The 19,817-nt window shown below is 37.8% G+C and overlaps 1 protein-coding gene across 2 annotated transcripts in view; it reads left to right on the forward strand.

Annotated features, from left to right (window-relative positions):
* The window catches only part of SMC4 (structural maintenance of chromosomes 4), a 66,413-nt gene continuing 46,596 nt past the window's right edge, over positions 1 to 19,817 (forward strand). The window contains exons 1-5 of one of the 2 annotated variants that reach the window (XM_019532666.1): positions 1 to 21; positions 1,332 to 1,525; positions 2,613 to 2,791; positions 3,462 to 3,653; positions 5,569 to 5,745. In XM_019532666.1, coding sequence (XP_019388211.1) covers positions 1,399 to 1,525; positions 2,613 to 2,791; positions 3,462 to 3,653; positions 5,569 to 5,745 — 675 coding nt within the window. In that variant the 5' untranslated portion in view covers positions 1 to 21; positions 1,332 to 1,398. The remainder of the gene's footprint in view (positions 22 to 1,331; positions 1,526 to 2,612; positions 2,792 to 3,461; positions 3,654 to 5,568; positions 5,746 to 19,817) is intronic. The other variant, XM_019532667.1, reaches the window with a different exon arrangement.

Genomic DNA, 19,817 nt, shown 5'->3' on the forward strand with positions numbered 1-19,817 from the left:
GGGGATCGGGGAGTCTGTCTGGTAAGTGGTTCGTGCTTGGCAAGGTGATTTGAGAACGAGATAGGAGCGAGAGTCCAACGTGGAAAACGAGGATAAGTAGCGGTGTTGTTTTTGTTGGAACTCTTTTTTTGGTGACTTAACTCGTTTCTTTTTTTTCTTCTTTTCATTTTTAAGCGCAAGTAGTCTCTCGCGCCCCACTCAAGTAGAAACGAATAAATTGGGGGGAGGGGATCCTCTGGATCCTTCAGAAGCTGTACATATCTGATACAGCTCTTGTGGAACATTTCATAACAGGGGCATGGACTCAAATTGTCTTAAAACGAATTCTCTTTTACTTCCCCTCCCCCATTGTCCCAAATGAAGGGCTCTCATGAGAGTACGGGTTGGGGGTAGGTCTGAAAACGTCAAATGATTGGCACCAATTGTAAGATGACTTTCTAACCACGTCAGTTTTTTTTATCTTGTGCGAAGTAAACTTTCTCATGTCTGTTTTTCTCCAAGCTAACTTCACCACTTGCTGCGATGGAGCAATTTAGATTCTTTGGGGAGAATATTTCACTTCTTCAGTCTTCTTGCTTCTCAGCTCCTCTCTGATCAGTTGCTTTCTGTTCCTACTTTTTTTGGCAGCAGCTTGAAGTGCCAAGCAATGGTCTCTTTCCCCCCCGCCCCTCCTTTGGTTTGTGCTTTTGGGGATTTCCCCCCCACCCATTTACATCATTCTTGTGCTTAACTAGCTTTTTTGGCCCTTTCTATTTAAAAAAAAAAAAAAAGTGACTATAGTGGGAACTTTTCTACTTCTCGTGGGCAGTGTTTTATCAGTCTAATCTACTTTGGACTAAAGCTTTTATAAATGATGGAAATCTCCTTGAAAATTGTTAGATAATGAACTAAAAGTACAATATTTGTTGAAGATGTTCTTAAAATGTCAGGATTCTATATATACACATTTGTCTGAGTATATAGCCATATGGGATGTTCATTTGGTTTTATTACTCGAGTAGCACAATTTTGCCAGTAGCATCATAGTTACTCTCTATCTGAACTTGGCTGTTATGCATCAACGATGGCACAAAATGTGGCTTTTACAGTTTCAATAGCCAATCTTCCCTACTGTGTAGCTGTGAGGGAGTAAGTCTCATTTTGAGGGCCTTTGAAATACGGTCATTATAAGCCTGGGCTTTAGTTTCTATTTTAAATTGAGTTGTATTTTGACTATTCAATCATGAATTTGATTTTTTTTTTTGGTGTTTGGGCATACATGTGGGTATAATCCTAAAGGGGGTGATACGCCCAGCTCTTGAGTCATGGGGTTTTTTTCTTGTTTGTGTTAGCAAAGGAGAGAGATCCCTGCACTAGTTTTGATTGCTTGGAATCAGAGGGGAACAGCCAACAGCAATCATGCCAAGGAAGAGAACCAAAACCTCTACAGCAGCTTGTCAAAAAGGAAAAGAGCCCGTCGAAGAATCCACCAGTGACATGGAAATGGGAAGAGATGATGCACAGCTCGGTAAACGGTCTCAGCAAGGTAAGTCTGTATTGTTATTCTGTTGTGCCATGCATGCATACTTGGTGTGCTTTGAGCAATAAGTTGAACTGAACTATTGTAAGTTAAACTTGCTTTTCTTTTTCTAAGAAGTGATATTATATAAACTCTTTCTTTGTCAAGTTGAATTTAAATCTGATTTTTATATGGCTTTGAAAGAGTTAAGTGTTTCATCACTGTTCTAGTTAAGGTAAAATGTTGTTGGTAGGCTATGCCTGTTTTTGAGTTATCTTGTTGTTTGGATTGTAGTAGAATAGCGTTAACTTTTTATTTGGATAGTAATATGGGTTTTCTGGGGATTGAATACATAATTAGTCTGTGACTTAATTCTTCATGAGTACTTTATATAAAAGTTTACTGGAATAGATTTTGTGCTGAAAACAACTGTAGAAAGACTAGTCATAGCCTTTATGTAGGCATAGATGTGTTGCTGCTAAAATAAAATATTAAATGCTTTTAATATGCAGACAGCTGTGCCAAACTGGTATCCACTTAAGGAAGAGTTGTTTGAAACAGTTGAAAATCTGCTTTGCTATAACTAATTGAAATCCAGGGGCCAGTTTGTTTTTTCGTAACAAACTTCCTGTCTTTGAAGAGTACTTGTGCTGTCATTACAGCTTCCAGAGCGTTGTGCAGCAGTCCCCAAATCTACTTTTTAAAGCGAGTTGTGAGCATGTCTGAAATATTGCTATTCAGTTATTAATTAGAAGGAATTACCCTATTTGTTTGGATTTGTAGATTTAATGCAATAGTCATAGCTGTTGTAATTGCACACTGTCTTCTGAAGCATGTGGAAATAAGAATTACATAATGAATGTGAACTCACAAGTGAACTGATGGGGTATCTTGGGTATCTACTTCATAAAAGACAAAATAAAATAGCCCTTGTGAAGTGGGATGCTTAAAGTCTACTTCACTTTAAGTATTAAAAAAAGTCAAAGGGTAGATTCCAGTTTGGGTAGAAACAAGTTTTTTTGCTTTAGTACTTAAATTAGATATTTTTAAGGGCTTTCTAGTCATCAAGAGCTCATCACTTCTATTTTTTTCTTCTATTTTGTATGTATTTTAGCAGCCTTAAATGAGGAACTTGGTAATCGAAGTTTAGAAGAAATTTTGAGTAGCATCTCTCCTCCCCCACCACCAGCAATGACCAATGAAGCTGGAGCTCCTCGCCTCATGATAACTCATATTGTAAACCAGAACTTCAAATCCTATGCTGGGGAGCAAATTCTGGGACCTTTTCATAAGGTATTTTTCTTTTTTTTTCTTTTTCTTTTTTTTTTTTTTTTTGTATTTCTTAAATGAAGGTAAGATCTCGTGTGTCTAGTACTTACAGTACTTTAAACACATTTATCCCAAAATAAGTATTTGACTTAAACATTTAAAGTAGGAGAGTTAGAGTAATATCATTTAAAACCAGTCTAATTTATTTTAGTGTAAAAAAGAGAAAATGGACAGTTTAGAGTCAAACTGTAACTTTCTGATACTGTGTGAATTAAATTAAAATAATAAAGCAATTTTTCTTTGCTTAATTTTATTTTTTTAACTCCCTTTGGAGGGTTAAATCACAAACACAAGAACACTAAAAATTAACCACATTAGGACATGTCAATATATTATGAACTAGTTTCTTTATAAACCATGCTTATTTGATATGAGAGAGCTTTCTGAGTTTACAGGATAAAATTCAGAAATCTGAGCTCACTGGAGGTGTGTTTAAATAGGTTGTATTTTTTTTTACCCTTGGCAGTAAAAAACTAAGCTTCCCAATAGCCTGCAATTTCCTGCACTAGAAATAACAGCATTTTAAGCTATCCACAAACAGAATAGATGAAGTACATTGGCCAGGAACTGTTCTAAGGTTTGAATATTGTTGTTTTTTTTTTTTTTTTTTTCCCCTCCCTACTATAACATGCAGCGCTTCTCATGTATTATTGGGCCAAATGGCAGTGGAAAATCCAATGTAATTGATTCAATGCTTTTTGTATTTGGATATCGGGCACAAAAAATCAGATCCAAAAAGCTCTCTGTGCTGATCCACAATTCTGACGAATACAAGGACATCCAGAGTTGTACTGTGGAAGTACACTTTCAAAAGATCATTGACAAGGTATGTATTCTGCTTAAAAATACTGAGGCTATATATAAAAATGAACAGAATGAAAATTCTAAAATAATTTAATTATTTTAGAATTTTTAGCATTTTTGTGTTTAAATTTGGAACTAGGTTAGGATACGATTGGTTTTATCCTTATGAAGTAACCCCCTTTTCTCCTATTAAATTAATTAGCTAAATTATGCAGCATAAAGCAGATAATTTTTATATATTTGTATCTTTTGATTCACAAAGTAGGTGAAATTAATTTTTAATATATTTAGAAATATAAAAGACTTGTTCTACTTTGAAATAATATTAGAAATTTGCACTCATTCTCTTTCAGATAGCTATATATTTTTAAAATTCTTAGCAACTCCATAGATAAGGTTTTTTTGCAAGTCCTAAGAACCAATAGCATGAGTCTTCTGGATTGTAACTACTAAACAATTTATACCCATCACTACTATTTTTCTACTTCATCTTAGAGTAGCTTAAAAGTAAAATTGAAAACTTTTGTGGTGTTCTCATATTTTAGTGCATATCTTAAATTTTAAGCTGATACTTTCTTGTTCAAAAGTCTGAATAATTTCAGAAATATTTAGGGCTGAGTGTTGAATGATTTTTCAGTTTGGCTGAAACAACTACAGAATTCAAAACATTTATTTGATTTTTCCACTTCAGTTACCTAGCTGTAGGCTTTTGTATAATTTTGACTTATTGGGAACATAGAGCATTAGAGAAAATTTGACTTTATTTAAATAAAAACATTTTTATATTTTTAGTGTATTTTTTTTTTTTTTCCAACAAAACTTAACTCAAATATCAGTAAGAGTGTCCAAGAAATTTTAAGTTTGGGGTTATGGTGTGCACAGAGTTGAAGAAACAGAAGTAGGAAGTGTACCTATCTCTTGCCATAAATACTAAAAAGCTTTTTGAAAGTTAAAATATTTTTAGTTATTAGAATACCAAAATGTATATTTGATAGATAGGTTAGTTAAGAAGAAAATCAAGTTTTCTTATTCAAGCACTATTTGTCCAAATTAAATTTCAATATAACACAAATAAAACTTTTACTTACATTTATAGTAGACTGCCAGTTCCAGGTACAAGATTTATTGTGGTTTTCATTTGAATTTGTATTGGTACCTAGAAGCTAACTAAGTTTATGGAGTGATATAATTTCTGAATGTACTTTGATAGCAAAGTTGACTGTGCCCTTGAGAGTTAGCCTGGGAAAGTGGTAAACCACTTTCCCAATTCTTAAAATTGATGCATGTTTCTTTAAAACTTTTATAAATAATTGGTATCAATTTTGTTTTAGTTACCATTTCAGGTGAACTTAAGTGGATTTTTTTTTCTATCTGGTCATGACATTTGGGTTTACTGTGTTTATGGTCCATTTCTCTTAAATAAAAAATGTATTTAGAGGCAATTAACTTTTAAAAAATCTCTTCTCGCACTATAAGAGCATGGATTCACAGAGGTTAAGTCATTCGGGGCTGCTTCATCTGAAAAATAAAGAAAGGAGTAGCTTTTTTTTATTTGAAATTAGCTTTTTCCTCTTTGATTTGAATGATAGAATCTTTCCTTTGATGCTAAACTGAGATTAAATTAGGTCTTTTTTATACTAACATATGTAAGAGGTGGCACAGGCATAAAAAAAAGGGTTTACTCATTTAAACAAGTTAGAGTGGTTCTATGAAGATTTTTAAAGCTGTTTTTGCAAGGCAGACTTTTGCATGTTTTGTGAGGTGTCTACACCCTAGTATTTTTGCTATAGGTTTCAACAGAACTGGGACCTAGGGTGCAATTGACTTCTGAAAACCTGAATGGGATGATAAAACTATTTAATAGTGGAAACTGAAGTAAAGCGGTGACTCAGTAGTAACAATTTTGTTTTTTCTGGTTTTGTTTTTCCTCAAAACAGGAAGGGGATGATTATGAAGTCATTCCTAACAGCAATTTCTATGTATCTAGAACTGCCTACAGAGATAATTCTTCTGTCTACCAAATCAGTGGGAAGAAAAAAACATTCAAAGATGTTGGTATTCTACTTCGAAGTCATGGAATTGACCTGGACCATAATAGATTTTTAATTTTACAGGTAAGTTTGTGACTATATTTACTTGGCAATGTTTTAAGTCCATATAATAAATATATTTAGGTTACCTGAGTCTTTCATTTGAGACCTTAAATTACTCTAGCAGCACATCATGGTTTGCATGATCTTGTAAAGATGCTAATCATTATTTGCTGCTTTAGGAATTTAAGGAAAAGACACAGTTGAAGATAATTCTTCTGCCAAGTTTTATTAATAGGTTGTGTTCCTGTCACCTGGATGAACAGAAGATTTGCCATACTTGTTCCGCCCTAGCAGCACGTAAATATTGGTGTATTAAAGCAAACCCCAATATTATTGTGCTGCTTAAGCGTGGCAGAGATTCAGCAGCTCGTTTATCTTTTAGATAAAATGCATCAATACTAAGTTAATGTAAATATTTTTACATGATTAGATGAATCTTGTATAGTTTCAATTTCTGAACATTTACTTCAGTAGTATGTATGTATTGAAATTAACTACTATGTACAAAATGAGGCAACTCACCCTTACATCAAGTACACAATTATTTACATTTGTTTGATAACTTCAGAAAATGAAGCTCTTAAATATGTATTCTTTGGAAAAAACCAAACCTGGTTCATAATCAACTTTACACAGTTCTTAAATAACTGAATGTACGGCACAGCATTTTTCATCTTTCATACAATTTGTTATTTTCATATCCTTTATCTCTACTTTCAGGTTCAAAGTTATAGAGCCTGATGTCTGTATATACCATTTGAGATGCCCAAAGAAGGGAAGCATCCTGGGCTTCCCAGCTCAGAAATACCATTGGAGGTTTTAGTGTGTGTAAACAGCACTGTAGACTGAATTTAATATTAAAGAAACATTTAATTTAAGAAAGTGGTATGGAGAGTATTTAAGCCATCTTGCATACTTGCTTAAGACAAGCTTAGAAATAATGACCTAATATAAAATATAATACTGTTAACTAGTGGGTCAGCGGTCTGTTCTGAAATCATATGGCTTAGTGTTTAACTGGATTTTGGGGAACTTATGTTTTGAGTACTGATTATACATTAGGTCTGTTACTCTTGTTAGAGAAGCTTTCTGTTCCCTTCCACCAAAAACTATACTAGGTAAATTGGTTGAGTTTATTTTGTATGCGAGTGATTTTTCTTTTGAAAACTTGAATGTCTAAATCTACTAATACTACATTGAACAAAGACTTCAGCTATATGATTGAGGGTCAAGAAATATCTGAGAGGGAATCCTGTCAAGCAGTTATTTTTAACATGGGTAGCTTTTCCCTCTTCTAATATGTTCCCTTCCCCAAAAAATTCCTAAGCAAAACTAATAATGAAAGTTTTGCCTATGGTAGTATTTCATTGGATTTACAAATAAAACTTTAAGAGGAGTATAAATCCCTTCATTTTAATCTGATGAAATGAAAGGGAGTACCTCTACTAGTTTCTGCCCCTTTTTTTTTTCCTCTTCTCCCATTCCTCCTTTGGCTCTGGGTGTTGCTGATAACTAAGCAGATGAGTAAGGGGAGATATGGCATTGCAACATACAATAGTTTGTTTTAAAAACAGAATATGCAGTGCCACTTTGTTAAAGTTTTTCTTATAAAATTATTCGGCTTAAAAGTGGACTCATCTTCAACTTCCAAAAGTTTAGAGTTGCTTTTGTTCAAACCAGTTAGTTGCAACTGAAAACCAGCAACATTTAATTGGGGAAAAATATCACTTGATCTTAAATTGTAAATCACATTTCATGTTTATAGCAACACTAAATTACAAACTTTTAGCTATTTGGAATCATGTACTTGGACAGTTGTCTTTTTAATTGGCCAGTCAAAACTAGTAGAAAAATGTAACTTATCATTTTTGTGCTTGCACAGAAACGTACAATTTTTGCCCTACTATAGAACTAAAAAATGCTATGTACAGCAAAAATAGAGTTAAGTGCCTGAGTGCTCTGACTAACATGCTACACTGATAGAGGAGATGAGTCTGTGGCTTCACATTGACTCCCCCAGATAGTAGTAGCGCTGAGTTCAGAGGGGACGCTTTCTCCCTTCACTTCAGGTAGAAAGTTGTTGGGTTTAACTGAGGGAATATATGGTAAATGAAAAGCTCTTCTAGGGAAAAAATGTAAAGATCATAGATTTCCCAGGGGTATGTAGGACAGACAGATCCTCTTGAATGTCACCAGAAAATGTTAAATCTTAACACCTGCTGAGACTGATTCTGCTGTTTGTTCCCAAGAAGGTCAAGGTTATGTAACTAACTTTCCTTCTAAAGGATGGAGGGGGAAATCCACCCATCCAGTTCATAGAGCAAGTTTACCATATCATAGGATAACAGAAATTGTAATGCATTAATCCCATATTTCCAGTTCACTTTCGTAAGAAATTAGAAGCATTTTAGCAGACTCTAGAATTTTGAGAAGTCAGGTTAGGAACTGACTATCCTTTAAACCTTTCTTTCAGGTAAGTTGAAGGTTATGTGCTGTCTTATTCTGATTACTTAGGAGATTGCCAACCTAGTCTTTGGAATTAAAAATACTTTCATGAAATCCTCTTTTTTTTTTCTTTTTTTTTTTTTTTTTTAAGTCACCATATTGTTTTCTTAACCTGATTTGACAGCATTATGAATGTACTAAGCTTTAGCCTATAGCAGTAAGGAAATGTAGTTCCTCAGTTCCACAGGTTTTTTGGGGGTTTTTTTGTTTTTTTTTAATACAAAAATGTTTACAAGTAACAACATCAAGTAAGTGCAGAAGCAACTTACAGCTTATGCCTATGTGGAATAAGGCAGTGCTGTGTCAAAAGATATTTTTGTCTTATGGATATTCAAGATTTTGTGTTGCCAGGACAAGTTGAACTATATTTGGATTTTGATTCCTGTGGTAAGATAACAAGTGAAATAATTTTAATAGATTTGGAGGGTGATGAATAGGAAGCAGTTCATATTTAACAAGCAGGTTTTTTCCCCCCAATTTTTAGGGCTAGTTTGAACATTGTATACAACTAATTTTTAAAAAGTCAGTAAAGAAATGTAATTAATCAGTTTTGTTTCTTATGCATATAAAAATGATTATAAGTAACATCTTGAGTACAAAAGCAACTTCCAGTTTATGCCTATATGAAATAAGGTGGTGCTATATCAAAAACCCCTGAGTTCTGCATGTGCTAGCTCCAGTACAGAACTAATATAGCCACATAATGCAATGCTGTACTAAAGGGATTTGCTTTCTTTCCTTATGGAGGGGAACCTGGAAAAAATTAGGGATCATCTTCTCCAGCTTTCTTCTGAAAATCTAATACCATTAGAGGAGGTTTCTTACACTAGACTTCCAAGACAGATAACACTTTTCAAAAAACTGTGTGAAATGAAAACCCTCTGACTTGTGAAGTTTCACACACATCAGTTGTGCATTGCCAAATTTAAAAATTTTAGTGTGTATAATTTTAAAGTGAATTCTTTATATTTTCAGCATCAGTATTCAGTGTCATCAGAAGAGTTTTCTTGAAACTTTTCAGATTTTATTGCTTAAATTATTTTGGAATATTTTGCATGCAGACATTGTTTGGAATGCAATGTAGACAAATGAACCAAGTTACATGAATTTAATTCTTTGAATACAGATCTAACAGGGAGCTGAACAGGATGTTTTTGAGAGCTTGTAAAATTAGACAAATGTATAAATAACAACCTGACTACTATTTTCTTCTTAAGTGCATCAATGTAGAGATGTTCTGTAATTATTTCATGTTCAGTTATGTATGTTAATTGTTCTTGTCTGTGGACAGCTATGATGTATATTTAATTTTCCCTTATAACTAACACACTCTTGCTACCTGCTCTTCCCCTTCCAATATCTAGAGGTAAGAATAAAGATTATGTTAGCAATTAAATTTTTCCCATTAAGCATGGGGTGAAATTGTGGGCTAGAAAATAAGGTTTGACTACAAAAAGGGTCAAGCAGAGGTTTCAACAAGGTGGGGCTGAAAAAAGCACCAAGAGTGGTCAATGTTTAAACTTGAGAGCAATGAAAGGTTATATTGAGAATCTTTTACAGTGTGTGGAAGGGTGTATGATAGCATTTGCTGTTTATGTGCATAGGCAGTATCTGAAAACTGTGTAGAATTAGGGTTCCTGATAAGAGAGAGAAACTGAATTGAACATGTTTTTTAAGCTGAGCAGTAGGACAATAAAGGTCAACTTTGGCTGCTATTAAAACTTCATTTGGTTTAAACAAAACAAAACAAACATGTCCTGTATTTACACATCTAGAATGAATTGTATTTAATTCTACCATTCTTTTCTGTTATATCCTTACTTAAAATTCAAGTTCTGTTTCTGAAGATCTGACAATTTTTTTTTCCTCTCAACTGGGAGTGAAAACTAGAAGTGGGGAGTAAGATGACAAGGTGAGTGGAAGTTACAATTTGGGTAGGACTGAGTGCAGAAGGAACCAAATGGGTATAAAGCACCAAGGATGGCTACATGCATTGACCTGTGTCAGATGAAGTTGCAGTCCCAATCCACTTGTGCTAATGGAAGAAATAAGTTATATGAGCCATCATCCAGTGTAACAGTTCTGCAGATGGCTAGTATTGGATGCAGGAATGAAGAATTTCATAGCCTTGAGAATGTCCTAGAAAAGTGCTGTTAGAAAAAAACTAAAGACTTTGTTTCATTTTTTAGCTGCAAATCTAAATTCTGTATGTAGCACTAATTTAAGATTTTAATGTTTCTCAGAAATTATAATAGCTTAGATATTAATCTGATTCTGCCTATCTGTGTGATATAAACACTTTGAAAAATTGATGAAATTTACATATCTCTGTTCTGAATATTGGAAATCTAATCTTTAGACCAAGTGCATGAAATAACACATTCAAGCAGTAATGCATCTTTTAGTGGATAAAAAGTGTCTATATGAATTCATCCCTTGAGCTATCAAGATTCATGTCACTTGTAATCCTAACTTTGGCTCGGTAGCTATGCTTGATATTCTAAAGGGAGATAGATGCACATTGTAGGGACTTTACCTGTATACAGGCCACTGTATTCTACCTGTAGTCTAACCCACTAGATTTAAAAAATAATAAGGTAAGCATTGAAAGTCAACTATTTTTTTGACTAAGCAAGAAAAAAAAGACATTTTTTGCCTTACCAGAGCAATGAAAACCTCAGTCTTTGCACAGGGGTAGGTACTTCCCTTTGTATGTCAGACTTCCTTCGTAAAGGAATTAAAAAAAAAAAATCAACGCATTGTCAGTTACAATGAGAACTCACCATAAAATGTGATGGAGATGATCATTTTTAACATTTTACGATTTAAAAGAAAAAAGTTATATGCACACCCCTAAAAAAAAAAAAAATTAAAAAATCCAAGCATTGATATATGAGTTCAATTATTTTGGTGTAAAATAGTTGCTTTTGTTGTGCACCTGGTATCCAAATTTTGATCACCTATGCTTTGTTGCCGTGTCTTCTGCCTGAAGAGCATCAGTTTTGCAAGTATCAGCTGGCTTGAGAGGTGCTGTGGAAGATGCCTTTCAAGCTGACTAATTATCAGGAACAAATTCCGTTGTGATTTAGTATGTAGGCAAGTGTGTGTGTACACGTGTACATTTGGAAATGACTAATTACATTTTGATGGATGACTGTCCAAAGTGCGTTGTGTGCCAATCAGTAGGACTTTAGGGATTCAGTGCACCAACTAATAAGATGATGGTAGTGAGTTATCCCAACAACTGACTGGCAAAATTTCACTGTATTTCTTTGCAACAGCATTTCATGGCAGAGTGGTACTGGTTTAGATAACTTAATTGCTCATTTGCATACATTTTAAACTTCATGTCTGGATTTTTCTTAGCCTTAATTGTGTACTTTTGTTTGAAGGGAGAAATTTTACCTGGGTAAGACCACTTTGAATCCTTGGGAAATATACAATTACAGGTTTTAAAAACTGCTTAATTTTAACCAACTAAGGAATACAGAAAACATGGGGAGAAAAAGCTAAATTAAAGCTAAGGTCAATATGAATGAAGACATGGGGGGGGGGGGGGGGGAAGCAGGGTAGAAGAGACCCAAAGTATCGTCTAGATCTGAACCTGCGAGTCAACCCAAAAGTGGGTCACAAGAATATGAAAAGGTTGTGAACAAACTTTTTAAAAATAGATTCTCCTTGGAAAGAGGAAAAAGTGGGACATTGCAGGTTTCCCCTGGCAGAGTTCCAACCTGTAGGGGGCTGCTTGAGGCTGGGTGAAGTGGAAGGAAGGCAATCAGGCAGGGGGTGCCACCTGCACGTGCATGCGCACACATGGATATAGCAGCCGGGTAGCATGGAGAGCAGCTCTATGGAGGAAAGCCGGGGTGGGGGGGCGCACAGGCAACATGTTAGGATGGTATGGTGGGGCACATGTCTTCCCAGGTATTTGTGCTCACAGCAGGCATACGGCTGCAGACTGGCACAGGCAGGAGCCACCTCTGTGGTCCAGCAGCCAGGACCCAATGTGGGAGGGCAGAGTAGGGTAGTGATACTTGGTACAGAGGTCCCAGCAACAATTGTGCCACCAGCGGTGTGAGGAGTAATGGAAGGGCAGGGTATGGCACTGCCCTTGCCTGCTCCCACTGCCAGCCACTTGTGTGGTGGGCTGTGGTTCTACCTTGCTGTCATGGCTTGGCCACCACTGCTGCTCCCTCAGGCCATGGCTCTACCCTGGAAAGGAGGTCAGGGTGGTGTCTGGGCCATGTGGTAGAGCTGTCCATTACTCCTTGTGCTGCTGATGGGGGAGGGTCCCGGAAGCAGCAGCAACAAGCCTCACTGCTAGGGCAGTGCGAAGTGGCTATGTTTTGTTTTGGTTTCTGATTGGGAGGAACAGTGATTTGTTTCGGTATTTCAAATCACCGTCCTGTTTTGATTTGGCCAAAGCTGTTTTGGCGTTTCTTCAGTGTTTTGGCCATGGCTATAATGGGGAATCGCCAAAATACTTTTAACTTTGTCATTTCTTGCCTGATTTGGATGAAAATTGCAGGGATGGTACCCCCTTCTGATGCTATGAAGCCTGCCATGTTTCAAAGATGGGTGCAGGGAATTTTGTGAAACTGCACCTCAAACTGTTAAAACTAGTATCACTTGCTGGCATTGGCAGCACGTGGTCATCCCGCACGCAGATCGGGGGCCCATGCCCACCGGAAGGAGTCTGGCACCACCCTGTAGCCCTCCTAGGGGGCATGGCCCCCAGATCTGCATGTGGGATGACAACAGGCTGCCCTAGCCAGCAGCAGCAGCCTGCTGTCATCCACATGCTTTGCAGCCAGTTAATGCAGAGCTTTAAAAAACAAAACAAAAAGCCCCCACACTCACCAGCTGCACTAGTGGGGCCTCTGGGCACTTGTGGCAGAGGCCCCCTGCAGCATGGAACAGCAGAAATCTTCCCCCTCCGTTCCCCACCTGGCACCTGCCCCATTGTGTGGATGCAGTGCGGCTTGGCAGGGCACTGTGTGCTGTCTGGGAGTTGGGGCAGATCTACCTGTCAGCTGGAGTTCCCAGTTCAACTCCCAGCTCTGATCACTTCCCCAGCTTTTCCTGGGAGGTGTGGCCCCCTGGATCTGCGTACAGGGTTTCAGCAGGCTGCTGCTGCTGCTGCTGCTGACTGGAAAAATAGCCCAGAGCTGCCACCATCACCAGCTGGCAGCAGCAGTCTGCTGTCATCCCATATTTGGGGGCCATGCCCCCTGGGGAAGAGCTGGAGGAAGCAATCAGGGAGCTGGGGAACCAAATGGGGGACTGGGGATTTGATTCCCCAGAGATCTGAACGTTCCCGTAGCTCCTAGTTTGATTCTCCCAGCTTTCTGATTGCTTTCCCCAGGCCCTCAGATCTGCACGTGGGGCTTCAGCAGGCTGCCGCTGCAGGCTGGGGCCAGTGGCAGTACTGCAGTCTTCCTGGCACTTGGCGTGGGCTGTGCCAAGCAGCTGTCACTGGCCCCAGCTTGCTGAAACCCCATGCACAGATCTGGGGGCCTGCATCCACCGGGAAGAGCTGGAAAAATGATCAAAGACCTGGGGAATTGAACTGGGAACTAGACATCAGTATCGGAGCAGTCTTTTTCCCCCTCTTTCCCCTTCCTCTTCTTAGTTTTTGGAGCCTTCCAAGTCGTTTTGGATCAGTCTCAGAGCCTTCTGGTTCAATTTGGATTGAGTGTTCCATGCGCTGAAATAGCCCAAAACACCTCCCAAACGAAATGGCTGCCAAAATTTTGCACAGCCCTATTTGCTGCCTGGGGCAGGGGCAGCAGATTGGGAGTGAGTGGCACCAGCAGGGCGGGATGGGGAAGGATGGACTGTTGGTTGTAAGTAAGGGGTGCCAGCAGGGCCAGGTGGCTGTTTTCTACTTAAACTATTTACTGGGTCAGGACTGGGCATCAATGGTTACAAATGGGTCCTAGTACAAAGAAGTTTGAAAACCACTGATCGAGATCAACTCTTTGCTCCAGACAGTCACCCCTGTCTAAATCATGGCTCTCTAACCTTCACAACTTTCAATAATTAAAAAAAAAAAGTGGGATTTCTTATTTTATTTTATCGTCTTTTTCTACACACTCAACCTTTTGGAAGTCGTGTCTTATAGTCTTCTAATTTTTGTTGCTGTCCTTTGGGCTTTGTCCAGTTTATCCACATCTTCATGCTGTACGGTGCCTCAAGTGATTTGCATTCAACATTTAATACATCACAGTATTTCATTGGCTCGTTCAGCTTGTGATTGACTGTAACCCTCAATGTTTTTCAGCAGTACTGAAGCCTGGTCAGTGATTGCTTATTTGGTATGTGTATTTAATTCCTAAGTGGTATATTCTATCTTTGTTCTTACTGAATTTGGTCATACTTGACTCGTTTCCATCTTATTCATTACTTGTCCCACCACCCAACTAAGTGTACACTTCATTAATGATTTAGAGAGTGAAATTAAAATACTGAACAGTACTGAACCCAGAACAAACTACTAAAGGAAATCCCACTTATTACTAGATTTATAGTGAGCCCTTGATAACAACTACTCTAAGCCAGTTATCTACAGTTATGCAACCCCACCCCACATACAGTAGATTTTCTTTTTTCCTTGTGAGGTATGTCAGATCTACTGCTTCCCTGGTTCATGATCACTAATGTACTACTTCTGCACACTTCGTGTTGAAACAGGAATTTATGTGCCTCTTACTTGCATAAAGAACACTCCAGTAGACTTGCAGAGAAACTGGTTTGGAAGGAATATGTACATAAGTGATCATGCATTCAATTTACAGAAAATATTTGACCTCATACAGTCAGTGTGCTGCAAACTCTTGATAGAGGAAGACTTAAGTAAACCAGTATTCTTAGCCTCTACCTTCATGCTTCTTTTATTTAAAATACTTTCAATTTATTTAGCAAACCTTTGTTAACAACTCAAATTTAGATGTATTCAGTATTACAGTTTTCTGTAGACTGCTCCTAGTTTGCTATAGGCAAATACACATTTCACATATATTATTCTAAATCGCTAAAGAGACTTTAACTTTCTACCAGTGGTTCATGGTTTGTAGAGAATCCCCACTTTTTCTACCAAAATTTGGTCAGGGTATTTGGGAGTCTGTAAGAAGCTGATGGGTTGGCAGTTGTCAGAAAGTAAAGGAGTCCCTTATACTCTCTAAGCTTACAGACTTAGGGCTCTGCCAGAGCTAGGGAGAAAGCTAACTTGAGCTAGGAACAGACTTACGGCTCAAGTTTAAACAGTAAGCAAGATCATAAACCGTTGAAATGTTTCTGGGAACAAAGCGTCTTCCATAGCTAGTCCTCAAATGGTTTAGGATTGTACCCATACTTTTCCAGTTGCAGCCTACGTGAATTAGGAGCCACTAGTGTAATTTGTTCCTTGAGGTTCCTCCGTGTTTCGTGCAAAATACAGCTTGTTTTTGGAAATGGTACAAAGCCATATATGTGTACTTGGGATGGTCCAAATCAATTGCAATTATCACTATCCCTACGACAGAAAATACTCTGCTTTGGTTTTATCTGGACTGGCCTACTTCACTTTCTCCAAAAATAATGCAGCTAAAGTAATAATCCTTCCAAGCTCTGGATGTCTATTCAGACATTTCCTGTGTGTTGTCCCAGAGGCCCGCTTCCTGTTTCTTTCTAGATTAAACTCTCATTTCTTCTTTCATTTCAAAGCCTTGTATACTACCTACATCTCTGCTCTCACTTCCTTTAATTCTTCACGTGTACCCAGAACCTGCTGAGTAAGCTAGCTAGAGCTAAAAGACTGAAATTTTTATGGCTGTATTTGAGAGAGAGGATACCTTGAACTAAATCCCGTGTACCCAGGCAAGCTCATAAGTCGCACCGAGTACATAAAGATGGTGCCTTCTGGATATTATTCATTCATGGGTGATCTTTATGGAACATAGCCATCTTTGACCATAAGATCTAACTCTCATAGCAAAGAGTAAGGAAGCTTGAGTCAAGCATCTTGTCAAGATAGTAATAAGCTGAAAGGTGGAGGAAGGGAGAGGCAGAGTGGTTGATTTTAAAAGTAAGAATTTTACTAAACCTTTTAAATGTAGAGTACAGTGTACCAGATTTCCTCATACTTTGCAACATTCAGCATTTTTGTAGTGTTACAGCAACTTACTACATGGACTAGTAAGCTGTCGATGTTCTTATTTGCAATGTAAATGTTTGTAAAACACCTAGCAGCTTCCACAGATAAGAGCAAATACGCGATCTACCAGCTTTTTGTGGGAATCCGTAAGTGTACTAGGTTATTATTCAAGTAGTCCACTAAAACTGCTAGTCTAGAGAAAATAATATAAATTGTCTCTGAATCTTGAGGTATTTTTGTATCGTACAACAGTTCATCAGTGATCCAGAGTATTTTAATGCACCCCCCACACACTTTTTTGAAGTGGTTTAAAGATACTGAAAGTTGCAGGCAGGGAATTCCATTCTATTTACCCATGTACTATTAAAATTGTATTTATATCTAGAATTATTTTTAGACCCATCAGACTTTTTTTCAACCCAAGCAAAGCAGATTGAAGGCTATGTGAACAAGAATGGTTTTTTACTTTCTTTAATTAAGAGGTAAATTTGTGTTTTTGAGGAATACCCAATCTGGAACCTGGGCTGCTCCATTACTACCTAAAGGTAACTTTTTATCTAGCTAAACACAAGACTTAGCATCCAGCATGGGCCCTTTTCAGCATCCCTTAATTGGCTACCCCATAGTCAAAGAAAGTCTTTGCAGATATAGTACAAGAGGAATCTAGACTTAACAGGTTCATGTGTTGAGTGCTACATCTTGTAAGGGGTCATTCAATCTGGTGTTCCTATCTAATCTTCCAGTGAGACAGGCAAAAAATCTAAAATCATTGCATATAAAGCATTTTGACAAATTTAGGTGTCTCTTAGACTTACCTAAGGAGGATTCGTAGAATAAGTTCTTTTCTTCTGCTTCCCTTACCAGTGGCACTGTCCAGTTGTCTTTTTCCTAGAAAATGTAGAGGGAAAATTATCTGAAATGAATTAGATGCATACCAAGCTCTTTTCAGGGCAGTGATTCATTTTTATAGTTTTCTCTCAGTTTCCTTTTAGACAACACTTTCTGTGGAATATCCTGTCAGGAATTTGGAGCTCTGCCTCAAAAAATATCCTGATTTGATCTTAAATCTTCAATTTTATTCAGCCAAAGTTTTGTCTCCAATCAGACTAGGACTTTCATGGCAGTAATTTTTTGGAACCTGCTCTCTCTCACCTTTCTCCAGCATATACTCCATTCCAGTTAACACAACAGCTATGTTTCTAAGAATCTATGCTATACAGATCAAGGATACTCCCAACAGGAATTTCTACTTGGAGATTAGAGACTTGAGTATGATCTCTGGCATGATCCAAGGAACCTTAATTCTCAAGAACATTAATGTATCTGCAGATCAAGTATATACTTTTCTAACTAGATGCCATATCTACATATTGGATATTTTCACCAAGGCAATGAAATGTACCTACTACTGTTCCACCTCCTCCTGCAAAAACTCCAAGAGAAGAGATCTACAAAGATCATTTGAATTATATTGTGTGAAATGCCAGGGTATGTGACTGACATTCCCACAATTTCATAAAATTACCCTTTAATACAGGTTTCCCTCACTTTATGCTGTACGTGAATTTCTGGAAAATGGCGCACAACTCAAATTCACTAATAGTGATACGTTCTAAGACCCAGTTCAACCATTTTTACAAGACAGTTTTGGTGCTCACCAACAGCAGACAGTACACACAAGCACAGAGCACATAATGGGGATGACAATTACAGAAACAAGTCACAGACAAGTGAGGAGCACAGATCCACACAGGTGGATTTTGGTGCGTGTTGGTATATTTTGGTGCATGTCACTGCCACAACTGCATGCTCCCACAGAAGCAGCTGACCAGGCTTCCACCACACCGATTTTGCATAAGAGTGAATTTACCTTGCATGTAATGAATTTTTGATATAAGAAGGGTCACTGCATAAGAATGAATTCGCACATACAGAACCCGTATAAAGTGAGGGAAACCTGTATCCTTAGGGAACATGGGAGTGAGAGAGACCATTTGGGTCATTTAGTCCAATGCTATGTGTTTCTAGAGACTGTAATGGAGGTTATTGCACTATGAAGGATGGACAGGAACAACTGCTTGCCATGTTTCTCCTCATAACTGCAAAATAATCTTCCCTCAACATTCTCTAATAAGCCAAGTGGAAAAGAATAAAATTCTCAAAAACTACAGTTTAACAAAGGGAGAATATGAGAGGCAAATTGCTACCAGTGTCTTGGGCCCCTGCAATTACAGGAAGTGAAATGACATGTGCCCAGATAATCCTAGGAATGAATTATATCTGGTAAAAAGGCTGTTTCTAAGGTTTTGGTTTTTTGTGTGGGTTTTTTTTGTTTGTTTGTTTGTTTGTTTTAAGAACTGTTTTGTTTGTTTTTTTTCAGTGGAGTAGAAATTCTTCCTGACTCCCTATCTGGAAATCATTTTAACCCAGTGCTTATGGGCAAGATAACTGCTCAAGCCAAGCACATGAGCACTTCCTCAGTGATATTAGCAGTGAAATAATACTAGTGGCATATGCTGAGCACTACCATAGGCCGCTAGTATGCTAGTTGTTGGGGGATTTTTTCCCAGCTTCTGCAGGTGGTAACTAGAAGCGCTGAACCATGTGATTAATTACAATGCAAATGAAGTGCAATAACTACTGTAAGTCTGCTAAAAGGGGAGGGATTGAACAAGGGAAGAAAAGGGCTGTCCAAATGTTACATACGCACTAGCTATAAAATTTTCTAGTCTAGGTTAAAGCTTGCTCTTCAAAGGATATAGAGGGGAGGGAATCAGTTACTTTTAGGTACGTGGATATGGCTATTTTTTTATTTCAGCTAAGGCTGAAGATGCTACTATAATGCTTCAAAGTGCTAATACCATTTGTAGGAGACCACTTCTTTGTAAAGTTCTTGGATTAGAACTGGTCTGAAAACTCATGATTTCAAAACATTTTCAGTGAATATATACTTACAATTAAAAGGTGAAAGGGAGGCAGGGTGGCACCTTAGAGACCTGCTAATTGAGAGGCATGAGCTTTTGTAGGCAGCAACCTACCTCATTAGATGCTGACATTTCATTGTTGCCTTAAAAAGCTTGTGCCTCTCTGAACCAGTTAGTTTCTGAGGTCTTGCCTGACCTACCTGTCTTTCCAGTGCCAATTATCAAACAACAGTAATTTCTGTACATTGCACTGTGGCTCACCTTTGTCTTGGGATTCCATCTTCGTTCAGGAAAGCCCAACTATCGTGCCTCATCAGGTTCCTGCATATCCTTAATTTCATAGAATCATAGAAGTAGAGTTGGAAGGGACCTTGTAGATCTTCAAGTCTGACCCCCTACCAGGGCAGGAGAAAAAACTGGGCTCAAATGATCCCAGCTAGGTAGGCATCAAACCTCCTCTTAAAGACCCCCAGGGTAGGAGCCAGCACCACTTCCCTTGGAAGTTGGTTCCAGATCCTAGCTGCCCTAAC

The sequence above is a fragment of the Crocodylus porosus genome, unplaced genomic scaffold (genome assembly GCF_001723895.1).
Source record: "Crocodylus porosus isolate Cpor-Errol unplaced genomic scaffold, CroPor_comp1, whole genome shotgun sequence".
In the NCBI taxonomy this organism is placed as follows: Eukaryota; Metazoa; Chordata; order Crocodylia; family Crocodylidae; genus Crocodylus; species Crocodylus porosus.